This window comes from Astatotilapia calliptera, chromosome 11, assembly GCF_900246225.1.
Source record: "Astatotilapia calliptera chromosome 11, fAstCal1.2, whole genome shotgun sequence".
In the NCBI taxonomy this organism is placed as follows: domain Eukaryota; kingdom Metazoa; phylum Chordata; class Actinopteri; order Cichliformes; family Cichlidae; genus Astatotilapia; species Astatotilapia calliptera.
Genome location: NC_039312.1, coordinates 35,640,908 through 35,658,074, shown reverse-complemented (window position 1 = coordinate 35,658,074; position 17,167 = coordinate 35,640,908). Strand labels below are relative to the sequence as shown.

Sequence of the window (17,167 nt, the reverse complement as noted above, 5' to 3'; positions counted from 1 at the left end):
GTGCTAATGAGAGTGAAGGTAGGCAGGTGAAGATGCAGTTTAAACGTACTTTGTGTCCTGGATATCCGTCACCTCCAGGCTCACCTGGCTTTCCTGGCATGCCTGAGTTCCCCTGTATGGGTCACACATAAATCACAGAAGAAGCAAAAAGCCAACGTCTCAGTGACGCGACATCAAAGAAACCTTTCTTACCCCACGACCCCGGTTCCCCTTGGATCCTGGATACCCTTTCGGTCCCTTCGCACCGTCGTCGCCCTGAAGACAAAATGCCGTGTCTCAATCACCACAGAGTCCAACATACTTCTAGCTTACTTTGGCTGAACCACATGGTGGCATCAAAGTTTTAGTGTGTGGAAAATGGAAGGACTCACCGGTAAACCAGGGTAACCAGGAAAACCAGCATCTCCCTGTACAGAGAAAGGAAGAAGCAACGATTTCACGATTAAGACTTTCTAAAATGTTCGGCCACATGTGTAAATCTGTTTTACCCACATCATTGTCCAGCTGAACAGCACCAAAGACATCCCCATGCCTATGCAGATGATACTAAGCTGTATTTTTCCACTAAGCCCCCAAATCTCAACAGCCTCCCAGACCTCAATCACTTCACCACTGCCAGTGAAAAATGGACGAACGTTCCTTTTTCTGAATCCTGGTAAAACTGAGGTTCTTCAGGTTCTTATGAAAACTTGGGAGGGAACATTTTGGATTGTGCCAGCACAGAGCTTGGGTGCGGGTCACCAGTGACACAAACCACGGTGTATCCTGAGAGAACCAGAACATCTTCTCCTCCATCAAACGAATAGCTGAAACTAAAACCATGTGGCGTTCTTCTTACTGCTTTTCATTGTTGATGAAAACAGAATTCATTCAGTTTTTGTTGGTTGATGTCAAATTAAGGTTCAGCTCTACCTTTGAACCTTTCGGTCCTTCAGGTCCAAACCCGTCACGACCATCCAGACCCTGAACACAGAGAAAGTCTTGCATGAGATAACTGCATTGAATTACAGATATACACAAGCTCAGCTCATGTTCGGGATCCTACCGGCATTCCTCTGGGTCCTGGTGGTCCCAGAGCACCCTTCACACCTGGTTCTCCTGGTTGGCCCTTAAATAACAACCATGGACATTTCTCCATCAGAATTTACACCCCCATCCAACAAAACCCTGCCAAAATATCTTTCCATTTATAAATAAAGAGTACATTATTTACAGGCTGAATCCAGTTTTATTCACATTTTAAACATTTAAACTGCTGCTGTGGTTTATGGCCACGATCCTGGGCCATTTGACCCAGCGTTTTGAGTTTTTATACATTTGGATGTTTATGGTTTATGTTTAAGTTCATCAGGTTATCTAAGTTCATTTCTGTTATACTGAGGTTGCTGTTGTTTATTACAGTCCCCTGGTGTCTTCACCCCGTGTGTTTAAGTCTCCCTCAGCCTTCACGTGTTTCATGTCTGCGTGTCATTATGCTTCCTGTTTTATTTTGAAGAGGTCTGGTGTCCCATGTTCATTGTGTTTAGTTTCACTTCCCCTGTGCCGTCATTGTGTTTCCGCTTCATCACCTCCTGTGTGTATTTAGTGTGTGTTTCCACTCATTCCTCGTCCAATCGTCTGCTTTGTTTCCATGCCTCTAGGTTTATGGATTCATGTCAGGTCTTCAGGTTTCTAGGTCCTTGTTCTAGTGTTTTTATATTTAGCTCACCCAGTTTAGGTTATTGTTAGTTTCTCCTTTGCCTTTTGTTTTTGTGCTGCTTACTAGTGATGGGACGTTCTGTATCGAGGCTTCGGAGCTTGTGTCGAGTAATGGAGGGGGCGTTTCCGCGATGCGCGTATCGAGGCTTGCTTCATTTATGGGAGGAGCTGAAAATGATGACGTCCGAAGCCTCGCTGCCCGGCTGTACCACGTGACTGGTTCATGAAGTGGTTCGAACTTTGCCGCGAGCTATGACAGCGATATAAACCCCTCAGACTTCATTCAAAATGTGGGTGTTTGATGGAGAGTTGCGGTTAGTGAGAGTTTGGAGACAGTTTGGAGGTTTATGAGAGTGAGGAGAGAAAGTCAGGAGAGAATGGAGCCAGCTAAGAAGAGGAGGATGTCCTCCCCTGTGTGGGAACATTTTGATCTTATTCCTCCCAACAAAGTATGTACATTTCTACAGAAGATGTATTTTCATGATACTGATGGTGCAATAAAACTTATGTTAAGCTGTCGTTACTTTTGTACAAGGTGAAGTGTTTTCTATGTGCCAGGGAGCTGGGATATAACAACAACATCCATGCTTAGGCACTACAGAGCTTTGCATGAGAATAAGAGGAACACCGATTGTGGAGCAAGACCAGGTGAGCCATCAAATGCAATGATAATATAGCATGCAGTAATGTTACTAAATGATATAACAATATTATACAACTGTTATAAGTTACGTGTGTGATATTTATATCTGTGCTTTGTCTTTATTGTCTTTCCTCAGGAGAACAATCTCAAATAGATGAAGACCTGGTCAGCATGGTGATTGAGGACTCCCAGCCATTTAGCATTGTGGAGGACAAAGGATTCAAAAGACTTGTTAAATCATTAAATCCCAGCTATGTTCTCCCCACTAAAAAGGACGTAAAAGCAGTGAAAATTTAGTTTTTACAGAATAAAATGTGAACAGGCAGGACTGAGGCTCAAAGCCTCAGTGTGTAGCTGTCCATACCTCAACGTTACAAAAGCACAACCACTGTCCACACCCCAACCACACCTCACCTCACAGTAAATGATCGTTTTCATTTCAAGCATTTCCAAATAATCATTTCCCATACTGCCACTATAAATATACACAGTATACTGCCATCACTACAATATACATGTTTTACACACTCCTTTTGTTGTTGACATTTACAGGCTGTGTGCAAAAGGCCACACTCTTCAAATTCATGCCAGCTATTATTTTTACGTCCAGTAGGTGGCCTACTAGAGCAAATGAAGCTTCAAGAAGCTTCGCACTGGGGTGAACCAATTGGATGAAAAGCTTCAGTGCTTCATGAAGCTTCATCTGCCCATCACTACTGTTTACCAGCCTACAATAAACAGCTCGCTTTCAGCTAATATTAAGTCTGTTTCCACTATTATCTACTCACATTCACACAGTTTGCTTCAACCAGACTGTGACACAAAATCTCATTGGGGCCATTAAAGCTTGTAGTTGGATAGGGGTTGGGTTTTGACTTCTACCCGCTGGCTACATGGGTATTCTGGTTAAAAGCTTTCCTGAATGCAAAGAAAGGAAGCGATGTCACCCACCTTCTGCCCATTAGGGCCAGGACGTCCAGGTAGCCCTGGTTCTCCAACAGATCCATGTTCACCCTGTGGAGGAGCAGAGCTGCCACTGTTCACTCTATTCACATCATGCAAACACTGAACACTCTTTATGTTGCAGCCACTGGAAATACTTCTAAAGTCTTTAAATGTCTAAATGTTTAAATGACCTTTAAAGCAATAATAATAATAAAAAAAGCAATGTTGGTATTTTTCCTCATGCAAAACTCCCTTTAATCAGACACATGCTTCATTAGAAAAACACAATCAGTACATCATAATTGAACTCGTTGGTCAGTGCATGCATACAGCCTAGTTGATGAACGCACCTGATTTCCTGGAAAACCAGGTGTTCCTTTGGGTCCAGGTTCCCCATTGTCCCCAGCAGGGCCCTGCAGGGTCATCACAGTTTGATAACTGGTGATTATTTACACCTCTGCTCTTCCAATCAATGATGACTGATGGATAGTCTGCATAGCTGTACACTAGTAGTCATCTGTAGTGTACGCTGATAATAATATATATGTCACTACACTTTATTTGTATTGCTTCTAAAACAAAGAAGTGTTGAAAAATAATAATAAAATTAGGAAATTAAAAGAACAAGAAAAAACAAGGGCGCTAGGATGTCAATCCTGGAAAACATTCCATCAAACAATAATTACAGAGCTATGACAAACACAGCAAATCAGTGCAATCTGATCAGACAGCGTGTGGTTGTCTGCATGCGCCTGCCAGAATCCTTTCTACGGCCAAACTTCATGACGTCATGCATGAAGTACATCCTAGTACAGATGCCGGGAGTCTATGTATATATAACAGGATACTGGAGTCAATTCTCTATCATCTCACACGTCGATTTAATCAGTTTCTGTTTGATGGTTATTCAGCTGTGTGACAACCCGAAGGATGCGGCCTCCGAAGGATGCGGCCTCCGAAGGATGCGGCCTCCGAAGGATGCGGCCTCCGAAGGATGCGGCCTAGGTTTTGGGACACAGCTTATGGAAAGACCAGATGTTTTTCAGTCACCAGGGCCTGAGGCTAAGTAATTCACCTGGAATAATTTTGTGTGTCCCTGACCAAATGGCGTGGAACACCTGCCTTAAGAATTTGGTTGGTGTCATTTAAGCACTGTGTGCCAGGAAGAGGGAGGAGCCAACGCAGGACTCAAAACTCAAAAGAATTAACTAAGGCAGGCAAAACACCAAATACAAAAAAACGTAACTCAGACGTGAAACTAGACAACTGAGAAAGTGAGGAACAAGCAACTAAGAGCAAGGAAAAGGGGGGACACTCGCAGCAATATGGGACGATGCAACAATGGGCAAAGGCAAACGGTGGAAACACACGGGGAATGGGGGAGAGATCAAACATAATGAGGTGGGAGGAAGGAAAACAGATGAATGAAACTCAGAGACAGAACTTATACGAGAGACGTGACAGACTAACCAGGGAGGGAACAAACTAAACCAACAGGAAGTACAAATGATTACACTTGGAAGAACGAGGAAACTAAACAATAGCAAAGAGAACATAAGAAACAGAAACACTGTGTTAGCGTGACAGCAGGACGGCGTCATTCACACATCGTCACAGCCGCTCTCGTCTTAAAGAGCGCAGGATTTCATATGTTGCTTTGAGAAAACAGTCATGGTGTGGATCAGTGCAGTCATGTTTTGGGGAAGTACGATCTGACGTTGGCCACATTTCAGCTCAACAGTGAGCTTATTTGTGTCTGTGTGATACCTCCTAATGCTTTAGCTCATCACATGAACGTACGGCGGCCTGAATGTGCAGACGGAGAATATCACTTTCTGTCGACGTGAACACTGCCCATGAGACTGTTATACAACATGTGTTCACAAATACACTCCCCTAAATGAGAAACAGCTTTTCTTAAGTTGCTAACTAATACCAAGCAGAGCTGCAACTGCATCCTATCTGGCTTTGTGGTTTGACAGAGAAAAAAGAAATTCATGAATAGTTCCACTGAATTTCTCTGGAAGTCTGTCCATGGGCCAAATCCAGCACAAATCTGCCAAATCCAGCTGAGCGAAAGCCAAAGTGTAACCGGAGTGATGCAAAAACACAGACTAAACTGGCACCTCTCGAGTCCTGTGGGGATTTCTGCCTATTCAACTAAAACAAAACTTCTAAGGAATAATGTGTACAGTTACTGTCAATGATCCTTCAGGAATTTAATGCTAAATTCAACCAGATGCAGCCTGCGGGAGAACATTTACAGCTTACTGCCTCAGCTGTAAACTCTGTTAGCCTGGCTCTGAATCACGGCTCTTGAACAGTTGAGACTTCAATATTTGAAACAGCTTATTAGTTCCAACATATCGAGGGGTCTTACAACGCAGTGGAGATCCCTTTACAGGCCCAGCGACTTGAACATGATGCGTAGTGGTTACATACAGTTGTGGTCAGATGTTCATCACGGGCATGAATTTCAGGTCATTTTGGATTTTTAATGATTTCTTTAAACCTTTTCCAGTGTGCAACGATCGTAGAGAGTGTGCATTAGAGCAGGGCGATATGACCAAAAATATTTATCACCATATACATTTGAAAATTTGCAATAACGATATAACTGACGATATAATTGACACGAGACAAATTGAGATGAGAGATGAGATGAGATAGCCTTTATGTGTCAGTTGCAGGTCTTTTGCCCACAACCGAGATGACAGACCTTGCCGACCGTACCTACAATACACAAACCTCTCCTATCATTTCAATCCCAGCGGGCAGCCTTGTGGGGGTTTGAACAGCCGGTTCCGCTTTCTTTATTCTTTGATAAGTCAGGGCCAAGCCAGCTCCGATCAGCCAGAACCCTGTTACCATGGTTCAGAATAGGTAGATATCTTCAGCACTCAGGCTCACCCAAGCCCAGACTTCTCGTTGAGGAAGGGGTGTCAGTTGCATTTAGGGACCAGTTGATCAAATTCATAATTCCTTTTTGTTCCCTCTCTGTTCCAGGGAAAAGGAATACAGAAAAAAAAGAGACTAGACAAGGACACAAGCAGGGAAGATGAGGGAGAGGAGAAAAAGTGCGTCCGCCTCCTCCGAGAGCCAAAGAAGAACTCCTCAACTTTATTAGTGCAAAAAACAAAACAAAAAAAACCCCATCAATGTGTTTTCACTGAAACAAGCAGCTGTTTTTTATCTGCATTAAAGTTATATAAACATTTAACAGTGCAAACTGACAGTTTAACCAAAAGGCATTTCCAGTGGAAACTGGCCGACATATCCTCAGCATAACCATGTATAATATCCACAAACCTTAAAAAGAGGTGATACACACACAATACGGTAACATTATGCTGAAGCACAGCACGTATCACTCTGCGAGGCTAGGCCTACGACAGCCGTAATGCTCCAACAATCCATCAAGCGGTGCGGCTTCGTAGCTCAGCAAAGTCGTACTGAAACATCTGACAGATTTTCGAGCGCCGTGTACATAAAATCGTTTCCAGGTCAGTAAACACAACCAGAGTTCATACATAAGGCACACGGGATTATAAGGGGCTCTGTCGACTTTCAGAAAAATCAAAGGATGGATTTTAAGTGCGCCGTATTTTCCAAACAACGCGGTAATAACGACGGCCCGCTAGCATGCGCTACCAAAAATAGTGCTTTGTTGTGTATCTGACGGACGAAAGCTAAACCAGTTCCACACCAGTGAAGCTGCAGCGTTTTTACAAACCAGTTCTGGTTCATCGTTTCATTCAACGATCCGCTTTCGCTCTTCTCATTCTGCGTCGCCGCCATGTGCGTATGTAAACAAAGGCACTGTGCATGCGCGTTTTACCCATATTCTATCGCCATGTTTCATTTTCTTATCGTTGCCCAACATTAAACCGGTATCACCGTGAACGGTATGATATGGCCCAGCCCTAGCGTGCACCAAATGGATTTTCTCTAATGCACACTGTCACGGACCCGGCTCTGGAGGACTCGGGGGTCCGTGACCAGTTTTGACTGTTGTTATTGTTGTTAGTATTATTAGTATTTGGTGATGTGTGCTTTCTCCACAATGCTGTGTTAGTCTGTGTCCCACTCGTATGTATAGGCAGGGTGTGGGTGTATACGTGTGTATGTCTGCGGGTGTGGCTGGAGGATGGAGCACAGCCACCTGCAGGCCTGATAGGTGTGGCCCTGCGAAGGACTGGCCACACCTGAAGTTCCTGCCACACCTGTTGGTGATCAGGGCTCGTCGGGGGAGCTACTTAGGAGAGTGTTGGAGCTCCCACCGGCGCGGGATCATTGAGTTATCGTACCAAGTTAGTGTGTCAGCATATGTCTGTGTTGTTCGTATATGCCCGCCGAGGGTTAGTGTTGACGGCTGCCTCTATGGTTTCCCTGCAGGAGGAAGAGTGGTCCAGAAAGGCAGCATGCACGGGGTGTGCGGAAACACAACAGCGGGGAGCACGAGCACGAGCACAGACGTCGGAGGGAAGCACGCACACGGGGTTCAAGGGAGCAACGGGGAGTTATTGTGTTTACAGTTTTTCACTGTGAATAAAGAGCACTGTTTGCATCGCAGAGTCTGCGTTTTGGGTCCTCCTTTCCCCACATCCCCACGGTCTGCCAGCCAGACCGTGACACACACAGGCTCAAATATAAATAAACATACTAATTTTTGGCTAAATGTCTCAAAGTTCTTCACAGACGCTCTTGGTAGCTGTCGATAAGCTTCTGGCATAATTCTGGCTGCATGTTTGATCACTCTTTTTATCAGAACTGAGGACTTGACCAGAGGGTGTTCCCACTCTGAATGACCGTCAGCGTTCCCACAACATTCATAGTAAGAGCAGCGATGTGAGAGGAAGGCTGAGTGCGGGGAGGAGGGGTTAAACTACAGCAGAGGCAGTCGCGTCTTTTCTGAGTTAAATATGTTCGGTCTCACAATTAAGGTCAACCTGCCGTGCGTCCAATCACAAAGCAGACCGTCACGACAGAACCGGACTCTCACCTGTGGCCCAGCAGCACCTGGGATACCGGGAGGGCCTCGATTTCCTTTCTCACCAGGTGACCCCTGCAAACAGAGTCAGACGTCTGTGTACAGTCACAGATATACGGTATAATCCTGATGCTGCTTCATATCGTCTTCTACCTTCTCACCACTGGGACCTCTTCTTCCATTACGACCCTGCACAAGAAAAAAATGTCACCATCATCATGCTGAAGTCTTTCTGCAGCACAGAGCAGCACCTTCCTACCCGAGTCTCTGTGTGAGGATCACTGCTCTTCATGAAAACAGCTTCTCTTAGAGAGAAACAGAAGAACGATTTTTCTGAGAAATCTCACCGGGTTTCCATCTAGTCCACTGTCACCCCCGTACCCGTCTGGACCAGGACCACCCTGTGGATTAAAAAACATTCTGATAACTGCATCCAGCCATCTGTCCTTCTGCCCGTCCATCCACAGAATTATATACTTTGGTCAAAATATTATAATTATATATTGTGACCATTTGGCCTGGCTTTCCTCAGACCGTACACCAGAGAAGGTCAGGGCTGCATGGTGTCAGTCACTGGTTGGTAATTTCAACATTTTGGTCGTTGCCATCCTGAGTGAGCTACTCAGGACCAGCTCATATAGTCTTCACTCATTTGTGATGTACATCAGGTGGGCTTATTGATTTAAAAGTAAAATTAATCACATTTTATTCAGAAACACTTTAAATTAGCAACTGGAACCATAAATCCACCAAAGAGTGTTCAGCGCTCCTTTTGTCATAGACTTCTATCCAATCAGACCAGAGGACTCGCCCCCTGCCGACCAGGTTAGGATGCTTCTGTATTGGCTTCACATTCATGTTCAATCACTGGCCACATATCTGATCAGCCAATCACGTGGCACCAAATGAATGCATATAGGTCTATATGTGGCATGGTTGTTGGTACAGGATGGGTTGGTCTGACTATTCTGCTGATCTGTTGGGACTTTGCACACAATCATTTACAGAGGAAGCTCTGAAAAGACAACATGCAGCGTCAACAGCAGATCTCTGAGAGAAACGACCTCACTGATGTCAGAGGTCAGAAGAAACGTCTCTAAATCCACAACACATTAAACTTGAAGCAGATGTGTACTGCAGCAGAAGACCACACCACGCACTCCTGTCAGCTAAGAACAGAACTGACTGTCTGATCCAATGGCATCCTCTCTTCTGAAAAGAAAGTGACAGGGTGTCACACGCTCGCCCCGCGTCCTCCAGCTCACTTCCACAGTCCGAAGGCATGCTCGTTAGGTTAACTTGTGATTCTGAAGGTATGAAGTGTGAGTATGAGTGTGAATGACTGTGTGTCTCTCTGGGACAGACTGGAAACCTATCCTCGGTGAACAACAGGCTCTGCATCCCCTGAAACCCAACAAATACTTTAGTATCAAAAACGCACAGTTCCTCTGATGCCCAGAAGAGGCAGCAGTGAGTCAGTCTCCATAGACACTCGTGTTGGCTGTAGATCAGGAGGTAGATCAGGTCATCTACTAACTGGAGGTTTGGGCAACATACTAACCCGAGCTGCTCCCTGATGCATCGTCAGAGGGTGAATGTTAGAGAGTGAAAAAGTGCTTGTGTGAATGAGGCATGTTGTACGAAGTGCTCTGAGCATTCAAGTGCTAATTTAGAGGCAGTCCATATTAAAAACGTTTACAGCCTGATAAGAAAATCAGCTTTAGTCTCTGTAGATAATTTACGGTAAACTAGTGGCATCATGGCGGCTAACGTTCAGCTTTTACATAAAGATGTGGACGTGTCTTACTGGTCTCCCTGGGCTGCCGGGGTCTCCTTTGGGTCCTGGTCTGTTGTTGTCGACACCCGGGGTGCCCTGTCAGACAAAAACAGTGTTCGGTTCTTGAAGTGGAGCTTCCAGCTGTTTCCCAGCTGCGATCAGCTGTCGGGTTTTCCGACAGAAGAAAGAGCCGATATTACAGTTTTAACTAGGGCTGTGCGATATGACCACAATCTCATATCCCGATATCTGACGTCTATCGTCCGATAACGATATAAATCACAAAAATGTAACATTTTCTGTAAAGTCTGTGAATCTCGGGCAGCTCGACTTGCGTGAAGTGTTTCCAGCTGTGCGTCGAGTGTTTTAACGGATGCATGAAACGACACGTTTTAGACATAAGCTGTTACGGCCGCCGTTTTCTTTGTGAGTATTTATTACACGGCGTGCTGCGGGGAAAAGCCTGTTCTAACGTTGGAGTCTAAGCTTTATTTTTTAGCACCTGGCGGCTCTTTTTTGCTTCTCATCTGTAAATAATCTGCTCTTTCACGTGATTCAGTTTATTTTGAAAGGTCTCAACAGGATCTTGAGCTTTATTGTGAAAGGTTTATGTGGAACATAAACAAGCGGACACGCGATGCTGTTACTGTCGTTGTTGCTAACGACAACGCATAAAAACAGGTGCTTGTGCGTCCGTAGTGTGGTTATATTACATATAAGAGTAAGACAGAACTTTAAGAAATGAATATAGCCACTGCAGTGATCAAAACCATGAAAAAATGTTGCCGTAAACACTTTATTTTGCGACACCACGAAACAAACGACAGCGTAAAATGAAACGATAGACGTTTTTATATCGTCATCCGATATATATGGTTATATCGAACAGCCCTAGTTTTAACTGACATTAGTGACATTTAAACGTTTAAACACACAAAAACATCCTGAGAAAACATCGACATGCAGAGTTCTGTGATGGGTTTTTATGGCAGCACAACGTTTGTGGATTATTGTTGTAAATAAAGTGTTTTATGAGTGAATGTAGTGTGTGATCACACCAGGCTGGAAAAGCTCTCGATAAATCCCAGCTTATTTGTATTTGTTAGACAGATCAGACGGGCACAGACAAACTACACGATCAAATATCTTCACCATAATCTTTGTATCATAAAAATATGTGCAGAAACTAAAGAGTCATTATTTCAGGACATTGTTCATATTCAGGCTGTTGAAACAGGTTTTCTTTGTAAAAACAAAAAACCTGAAATATGAAAGGTTTATTTTGCTTTAGCAGTCTGATTGACCTGAACTTGACCTGCCTCCTCCTCTTCCTCGTCCCCCTCCTGCTCCCACATATTAAATAATTAGGAAAAAAAGTCCATGTGACTGCCGACCTTTCTGAAATGAAAGCACCGAAACTCACCGGGTCTCCTCTCAGTCCCTTCTGTCCTTTCAGCCCCTCCTCGCCTCCTGTCCCCGGGATGCCCTAAAGATGATATTTCAGCCTGTCAATCAACCTACCCAGAGGTCAGAGGTCAACAGCTCACAGCTTCATTTTTACGAGCTGAAGTCAAAACACATTTAAAAAAACGAAAACAGAAACAATAACAGTAAAATGGATCAATCGTTTCATTAGGTAACAACGATCAGAGCTGATGCAGCACGAAGCAAAGAAACTTTGAGTGGTTTTTGTTTACTGGGTTTCCCGGAGGTCCTCGTTCTGCTTTCAGTCCACCGAGTCCCGTCTCTCCCTGCAAACAAAACCAGAAGAACGCGTCATCTCTTCTTCTTCCACAGTCACGTGACATAAACCATCATACTCTCCTACCATGATTTGTAAATCACTAGGATAATACAGCATGTGTAAATGTTAATATAAAGAATAATTTTCATATGTAATAATTCATTTATCTAATTTAAACTTATATGTATAATTTAATCCACAGTTGCATTCAAATGATTATATTGAACAGCAGGAGCCAGGTGATGATAAATTCACTGCTCATCAGCAGGTGTCAGCATGTCTGTCACAGCTGTGTTCAGGTGTGTGTTAACACAGCACAAGGAACAAAGGCCTCAGTCAGCAGTGGGACATTGTCCTCAGCCCAGATGTTTGTCAGGCTACATTCTGTTTCACAAAGAGGGGAAAAATCATTACAATATTAGCCTCAGCTAATGTTAGCAGCTAACATTAGCTGATGTTAGCCATTAGCTACATTAGCTAACATTAGCTAATGTTAGCTGATGTTAGTCATTAGCTACATTAGCTAATGTTAGCTGATGTTAGTCATTAGTAGGGTTGCCAACTCCCTGAAAAATAAATAAGGGACACCTCGTGGCCAGGGCCGGGCAACCCAGTTGTCTTCACCCTAGACTAACATTAGCTAACATTAGCTGAGGCTAATGTTAGCCACTCCAGGGCCTCCTTGACTCAAACCAGTGTGTCCACTGGCCTGCAGGTGCCCGACACAGAGTAACGGAGTGCGCGCTGTGCCAGGATTTATACATCAGGGAAACCAAACCCCCCTCTGGCTTCAACACAGAAGAGCCACCTCATCAGCCCCCCCCGCAGCTCCCGGGAAGCTGAAGACAGCTTCAACCGTTTGTGTGTTGAAAAATAGTAATTTTCTTGTTTTAACAATAGAAATAATTATTAGTTAGATTACTGGTTAGTGAAAAAGTAACAGTGTTAGCAACGCGTCAGTGATCAGAAGGCCTCAGTCACAGATGTTCATACCTGCTCTCCATCGATGCCGTTCAGTCCATCCTCCCCGTCGTCCCCCTGCAGCGTTGGAGCACAATCAGCTGTTACGTCTCACTGCTCAATCTATGATAAACTGTCACTTCTCCAGTAAATGCAGCAGTGTCAGCAGACCTCAGTCACTCACCTTGTTGCCCGAGAGGCCTCGGTAGCCCTGCAGATACAAACAGCAGATTTAATGGTTAAAGCGCTCATGTTTGACTTTTTCAGCCCGGCTTCACAGGAATCTTTCAGTTATTTGGATTCGATTAAACGTCTGATATATTTAATATTTGTGTGATATATTTATAACAAACTATAAACAAACTTGTCAGGCTGAAGGACATCACGTCTGACACTGTGGTCAGCAGCACAGGAGCACCACAGGGAACTGTGCTGTCCCCTCTTCTCTTCACCCTGTACACCTCTGACTTCTGCTACAACTCTGAATTATGCCACATTCAGAAGTTTGCAGATGACACAGCCATCATGGGGTGTATCTGGGATGATCAGGAAGAGGAGTACAGAAGTCTGGTGAGGAACTTTGTCGCATGGAGTCACACAAACCACCTGCAACTCAACACCTCAAAGACTAAGGAACTGGTTGTGGACTTCGGGAGGTCCAGAGAAGGTCCACTGCCGGTTCAGATAGAGGGGGAGGAGGTGGAGGTGGTCAACAAGTACAAGTACCTCGGGCTGTGGGTGGACAATAAACTGGACTGGTCATGCAACACAGAGCACCTGTATAAAAAAGCCCAAAGCCGACTGTACTTCCTCAGGAGGCTGAGGTCTTTTAACATCTGCAGGAAGCTCCTGAGGATGTTTTACCAGTCGGTGGTTGCTGGAGTACTTTTCTATGCTGTGGTGTGCTGGGGAAGCAGCACAGCAAAGAAGGACTCATCCAGGCTGGAGAAACTGATCAGGAAGGCTGGCTCTGTGGTCGGCATGAAGCTGGACACTCTGGTGACAGTGGCAGAGAAAAGGACATTAAAGAAACTGATGGACATTATGGACAATGTTGGGCATCCTCTGCACACGGCCATAAACAACCAGAAGAGTCTGTTCAGTGACAGGTTGCTTCTCCCCAAGACAAGAACCAACAGACTTAAAAACTCCTTTGTCCCACACGCCATCAGACTGTTTAACTCCTCTCTGGAGGGGAGAGGGAGGGGAAACAGGAGGACAAAGGAGGGGGGAACAACTAAGCTGTAGTGCCTCTTCACCTCACTGTACAATACCTTTGTTAATAGTCAACGGTGCAATAGACTCCATACTTGAAATGTGCAATTCATATCAGAGGACATAGTGGTGGTAGAGAAACAGAAGCAGACGGCCGTAGTGATCGATGTAGCAGTTCTGAATGACAGCAATATCAGGAAGAAGGAACACGAGAAGCTGGAGAAATACCAAGGGCTCAGAGAAGAGCTCGAGAGGATGTGGAGGGTGAAGGTAACGGTGGTCCCCGTGGTAATCGGAGCACTAGGTGCGGTGACTCCCAAGCTAGGCGAGTGGCTCCAGCAGATCCCGGGAACAACATCGGAGATCTCTGTCCAGAAGAGCGTAGTCCTGGGAACAGCTAAGATACTGCGCAGGACCCTCAAGCTCCCAGGCCTCTGGTAGAGGACCGAGCTTGAAGGATAAACCGCCCGCAGGGGCATGCTGGGTGTTTATATATATATATATAATATTCTGTAACTCTGTAACTTCTGTCGGTGCTGTGCTTTTTTGGAAACCGAATTTCCCAGAGGAACCCACCCGAGGGATTAATAAAGTTTTATCTTATCTTATCTTATCTCTTGTTTTTCATGATAAGAACAAAAGTTAATGCTAAAAATCAGTCGTCACACAGTCTGACATGAAAAACATCTCCATGAACTCGTCTGTTCGACTGCAGCGTCATTTTCTCCACGTGATGGAGTAATGATCAGACTTCAGCAGTGCTCCTCTCAGAAGTATGACACATCGCGTACCTTCTGTCCTCTGCTTCCAGGACAGCCCCGGATCCCCTGAAGTCCAGGAAGTCCAGGAGGACCGCGCTCGCCCTGCAACACAAAAGCAAAGTCAGCGCACCTGGTTCGAGCTCTCAGTCTGCTTCGTCCTGTAGGTCCATCTTTCAGTTATCAGGTTATATGAATATTATCTCAATAATACATCTGCATTTAAGTAAAATGTAATTGCCAACTGCTTTTAGGTAGCCCCCATAAACAGGAGCAAGCAGCTGGCAATTGTAGGAAAAAAGAACTTTAACAAGAATTTTAAACTTTAACAAGAAGAACACAAACTACAAACTAGAAAATTCAAAATAAATAATTAAAAGCAAATTTTTTAATGGAAATGAATTCAGGTTTGAAGTTTTTTAATCAGGTTCAAGATCCTTTATTTGTCACATGCATAGTTACACGCAGTGAAACGTGTGCTGACGCGCTGCTCGACTGTGCAAAAGCAGAGAACATTATGTACAAATAACTGAATAAAATAAAACAATCTGGAAATTTTTACATTGAAAATCTGAAAATGTAGATTGTGCGAGTGTCTCATTTACAGCGGAAAGAGCTCGTGGTGGGATGAAGAAGAAGCACTTACACTGACTCCTTCTTCTCCCGGGAAACCCGGATGACCCCGCTCTCCCTCCTCACCCTGTTTATAAAGCAAACAGAACCATCAGAAAGAAAGCAAAGGGCTGGAAAAGCCTTCAGGACACATTTCACAACTAATTAGATTAAGTGGCAGCTGGTCAGTAACGTGATATATTAAAATGATATTTTAGTTATTAGAGTTTATGATATTTGGACAATCGTGTCATGGACACCAGAGCAGCTCCGGCTGCCGTCCACATGAACAGGTTAAAGCTCCATCGTGCAGAGAGGAGCTCGTTTAAAATGGACTGAGGCACAGTGGAAACTGATCTCAGGTCAGACCCATCCACATGGATGGGTCTGTGGGAGAGGGAGCATCCGCCCTGTGGAGCTGGCAGCTGGCACATCTGGACAGGCTCCGTCAGTGCTGAAAGCTATACACAGGTATCAGAGCAGCAGCTGCTCCGTGCAGACGTGTTTTTCATGTTTGAGTGGGATGATGCTAAAGCGCAGAATGCATCTGTTGCATCAGCACGCCTGCAGTCCAGACCTCTGGCCTGCTGCTCAGTTTCATGCAATGATGAATTTTTGCAGTTGAAACGTGAGATATGTTCTCTGTGTTCTATAGTGAAACATTCCTGGTGTAAAGTTGGGGTTTCACACTCACCTTTGCCCCTCGTGGGCCTGGAAGACCACGGGGGCCTTTGTCTCCCCAACATTTGCACATCACTCCGCAGCATTCCCGGGCTGTCACGGTGCTCTGCAGTCAGACGAGGGGGCGAAGGACATACATGAACAATGCACGATCTTTGTGAAGATCTTTAAGAGGCAAACGTCGGTTACTGAACGTTTTGTCTTCAGAGAATCAGGACTCATCAAAATATTACTCGCTATAAACTTTAAGAGGAACGATTATGTCAGCAGGAAAAATGGAAACAAGGAACTGGTCCAATCACAATCCTCCCGTCAGCCGCCTCCTGAATGGCTGATGGGATTATTGTCCCTTTGATTTCTTTGTTGTTTACGTGACTTTTCTTTCAACCTACCCGCATGTTTTGCACTTGGGTCCTCTTATCTCACCTCATGACTCCTTTACTGGTTATTCTGAATAAAATTCACTCACATTTTTTACATTATATGAATAACATGAACGTGGCTCCTTTTTACTCAGACTAAAGATTAAAACTTGCTTTATTTGTCATTTAGAAAAGGTAGAAACGCACTCATGAGCAATGGGACTGACTTACAATCTGTTGGAATATGGTGCTGCCGATGCTCGGCATGCTGATTATGAGCTGATCGGTGTACCCGAATCCGCGGCCAAACTCCACCTTCTGTAGCTGAATGTGGTCAGTGCCCCTGAGAGCCACGGCCAGCAGGGCGCTGACTCCTGCAGACAGGACAACAGACTGGAACGGCGTGGCTTCACAAACACAGTGCACGTACATTTCCACTGGATCTGAATCAAGCAAACTGATTAGGTCTAGAAATATTTAGTAACTTCTCCTCGTAGATTAGATGGATCCAGTCTGATGGTGATCCAAGTGCTTCTTACCCCTCAGCTGTAAAAGGCATTGATGTGAACGCTACAGCTCGAGCTTCAAATTGATATCATAGCTGCTTCTATTAAAATCTTTGATTAGTTTGAATCTCAGTGACCTCAGAGCCACAGCAAGTCTGATGAAGATCTTGCAGATGTAATAACTTGAGAACAAGACGACGTAGGAAATTGATATCTTAGGTGTGTCTCCTCAGAGGCCGAGGGGTTGCACTAGTATTATATTCAGTTCTTTCAGCT

The 17,167-nt window shown here is 44.7% G+C and overlaps 1 protein-coding gene across 2 annotated transcripts in view; it reads right to left on the bottom strand.

Moving 5' to 3' along the window:
• The window catches only part of LOC113031844 (collagen alpha-6(VI) chain-like), a 49,008-nt gene that overhangs the window by 11,596 nt on the left and 20,245 nt on the right, over positions 1-17,167 (bottom strand). For both annotated transcript variants that reach the window (XM_026184299.1, XM_026184298.1), the window contains exons 12-30: positions 16,617-16,759; positions 16,037-16,129; positions 15,377-15,430; positions 14,764-14,835; positions 12,942-12,968; positions 12,791-12,835; positions 11,751-11,804; positions 11,477-11,539; positions 10,084-10,149; positions 8,624-8,677; positions 8,430-8,465; positions 8,289-8,351; positions 3,637-3,699; positions 3,293-3,355; positions 1,046-1,108; positions 913-963; positions 372-407; positions 193-255; positions 50-112 (exon numbers count right to left, since the gene is read on the bottom strand). In XM_026184299.1, coding sequence (XP_026040084.1) covers positions 50-112; positions 193-255; positions 372-407; positions 913-963; positions 1,046-1,108; positions 3,293-3,355; positions 3,637-3,699; positions 8,289-8,351; positions 8,430-8,465; positions 8,624-8,677; positions 10,084-10,149; positions 11,477-11,539; positions 11,751-11,804; positions 12,791-12,835; positions 12,942-12,968; positions 14,764-14,835; positions 15,377-15,430; positions 16,037-16,129; positions 16,617-16,759 — 1,172 coding nt within the window. The remainder of the gene's footprint in view (positions 1-49; positions 113-192; positions 256-371; positions 408-912; positions 964-1,045; positions 1,109-3,292; positions 3,356-3,636; positions 3,700-8,288; positions 8,352-8,429; positions 8,466-8,623; positions 8,678-10,083; positions 10,150-11,476; positions 11,540-11,750; positions 11,805-12,790; positions 12,836-12,941; positions 12,969-14,763; positions 14,836-15,376; positions 15,431-16,036; positions 16,130-16,616; positions 16,760-17,167) is intronic.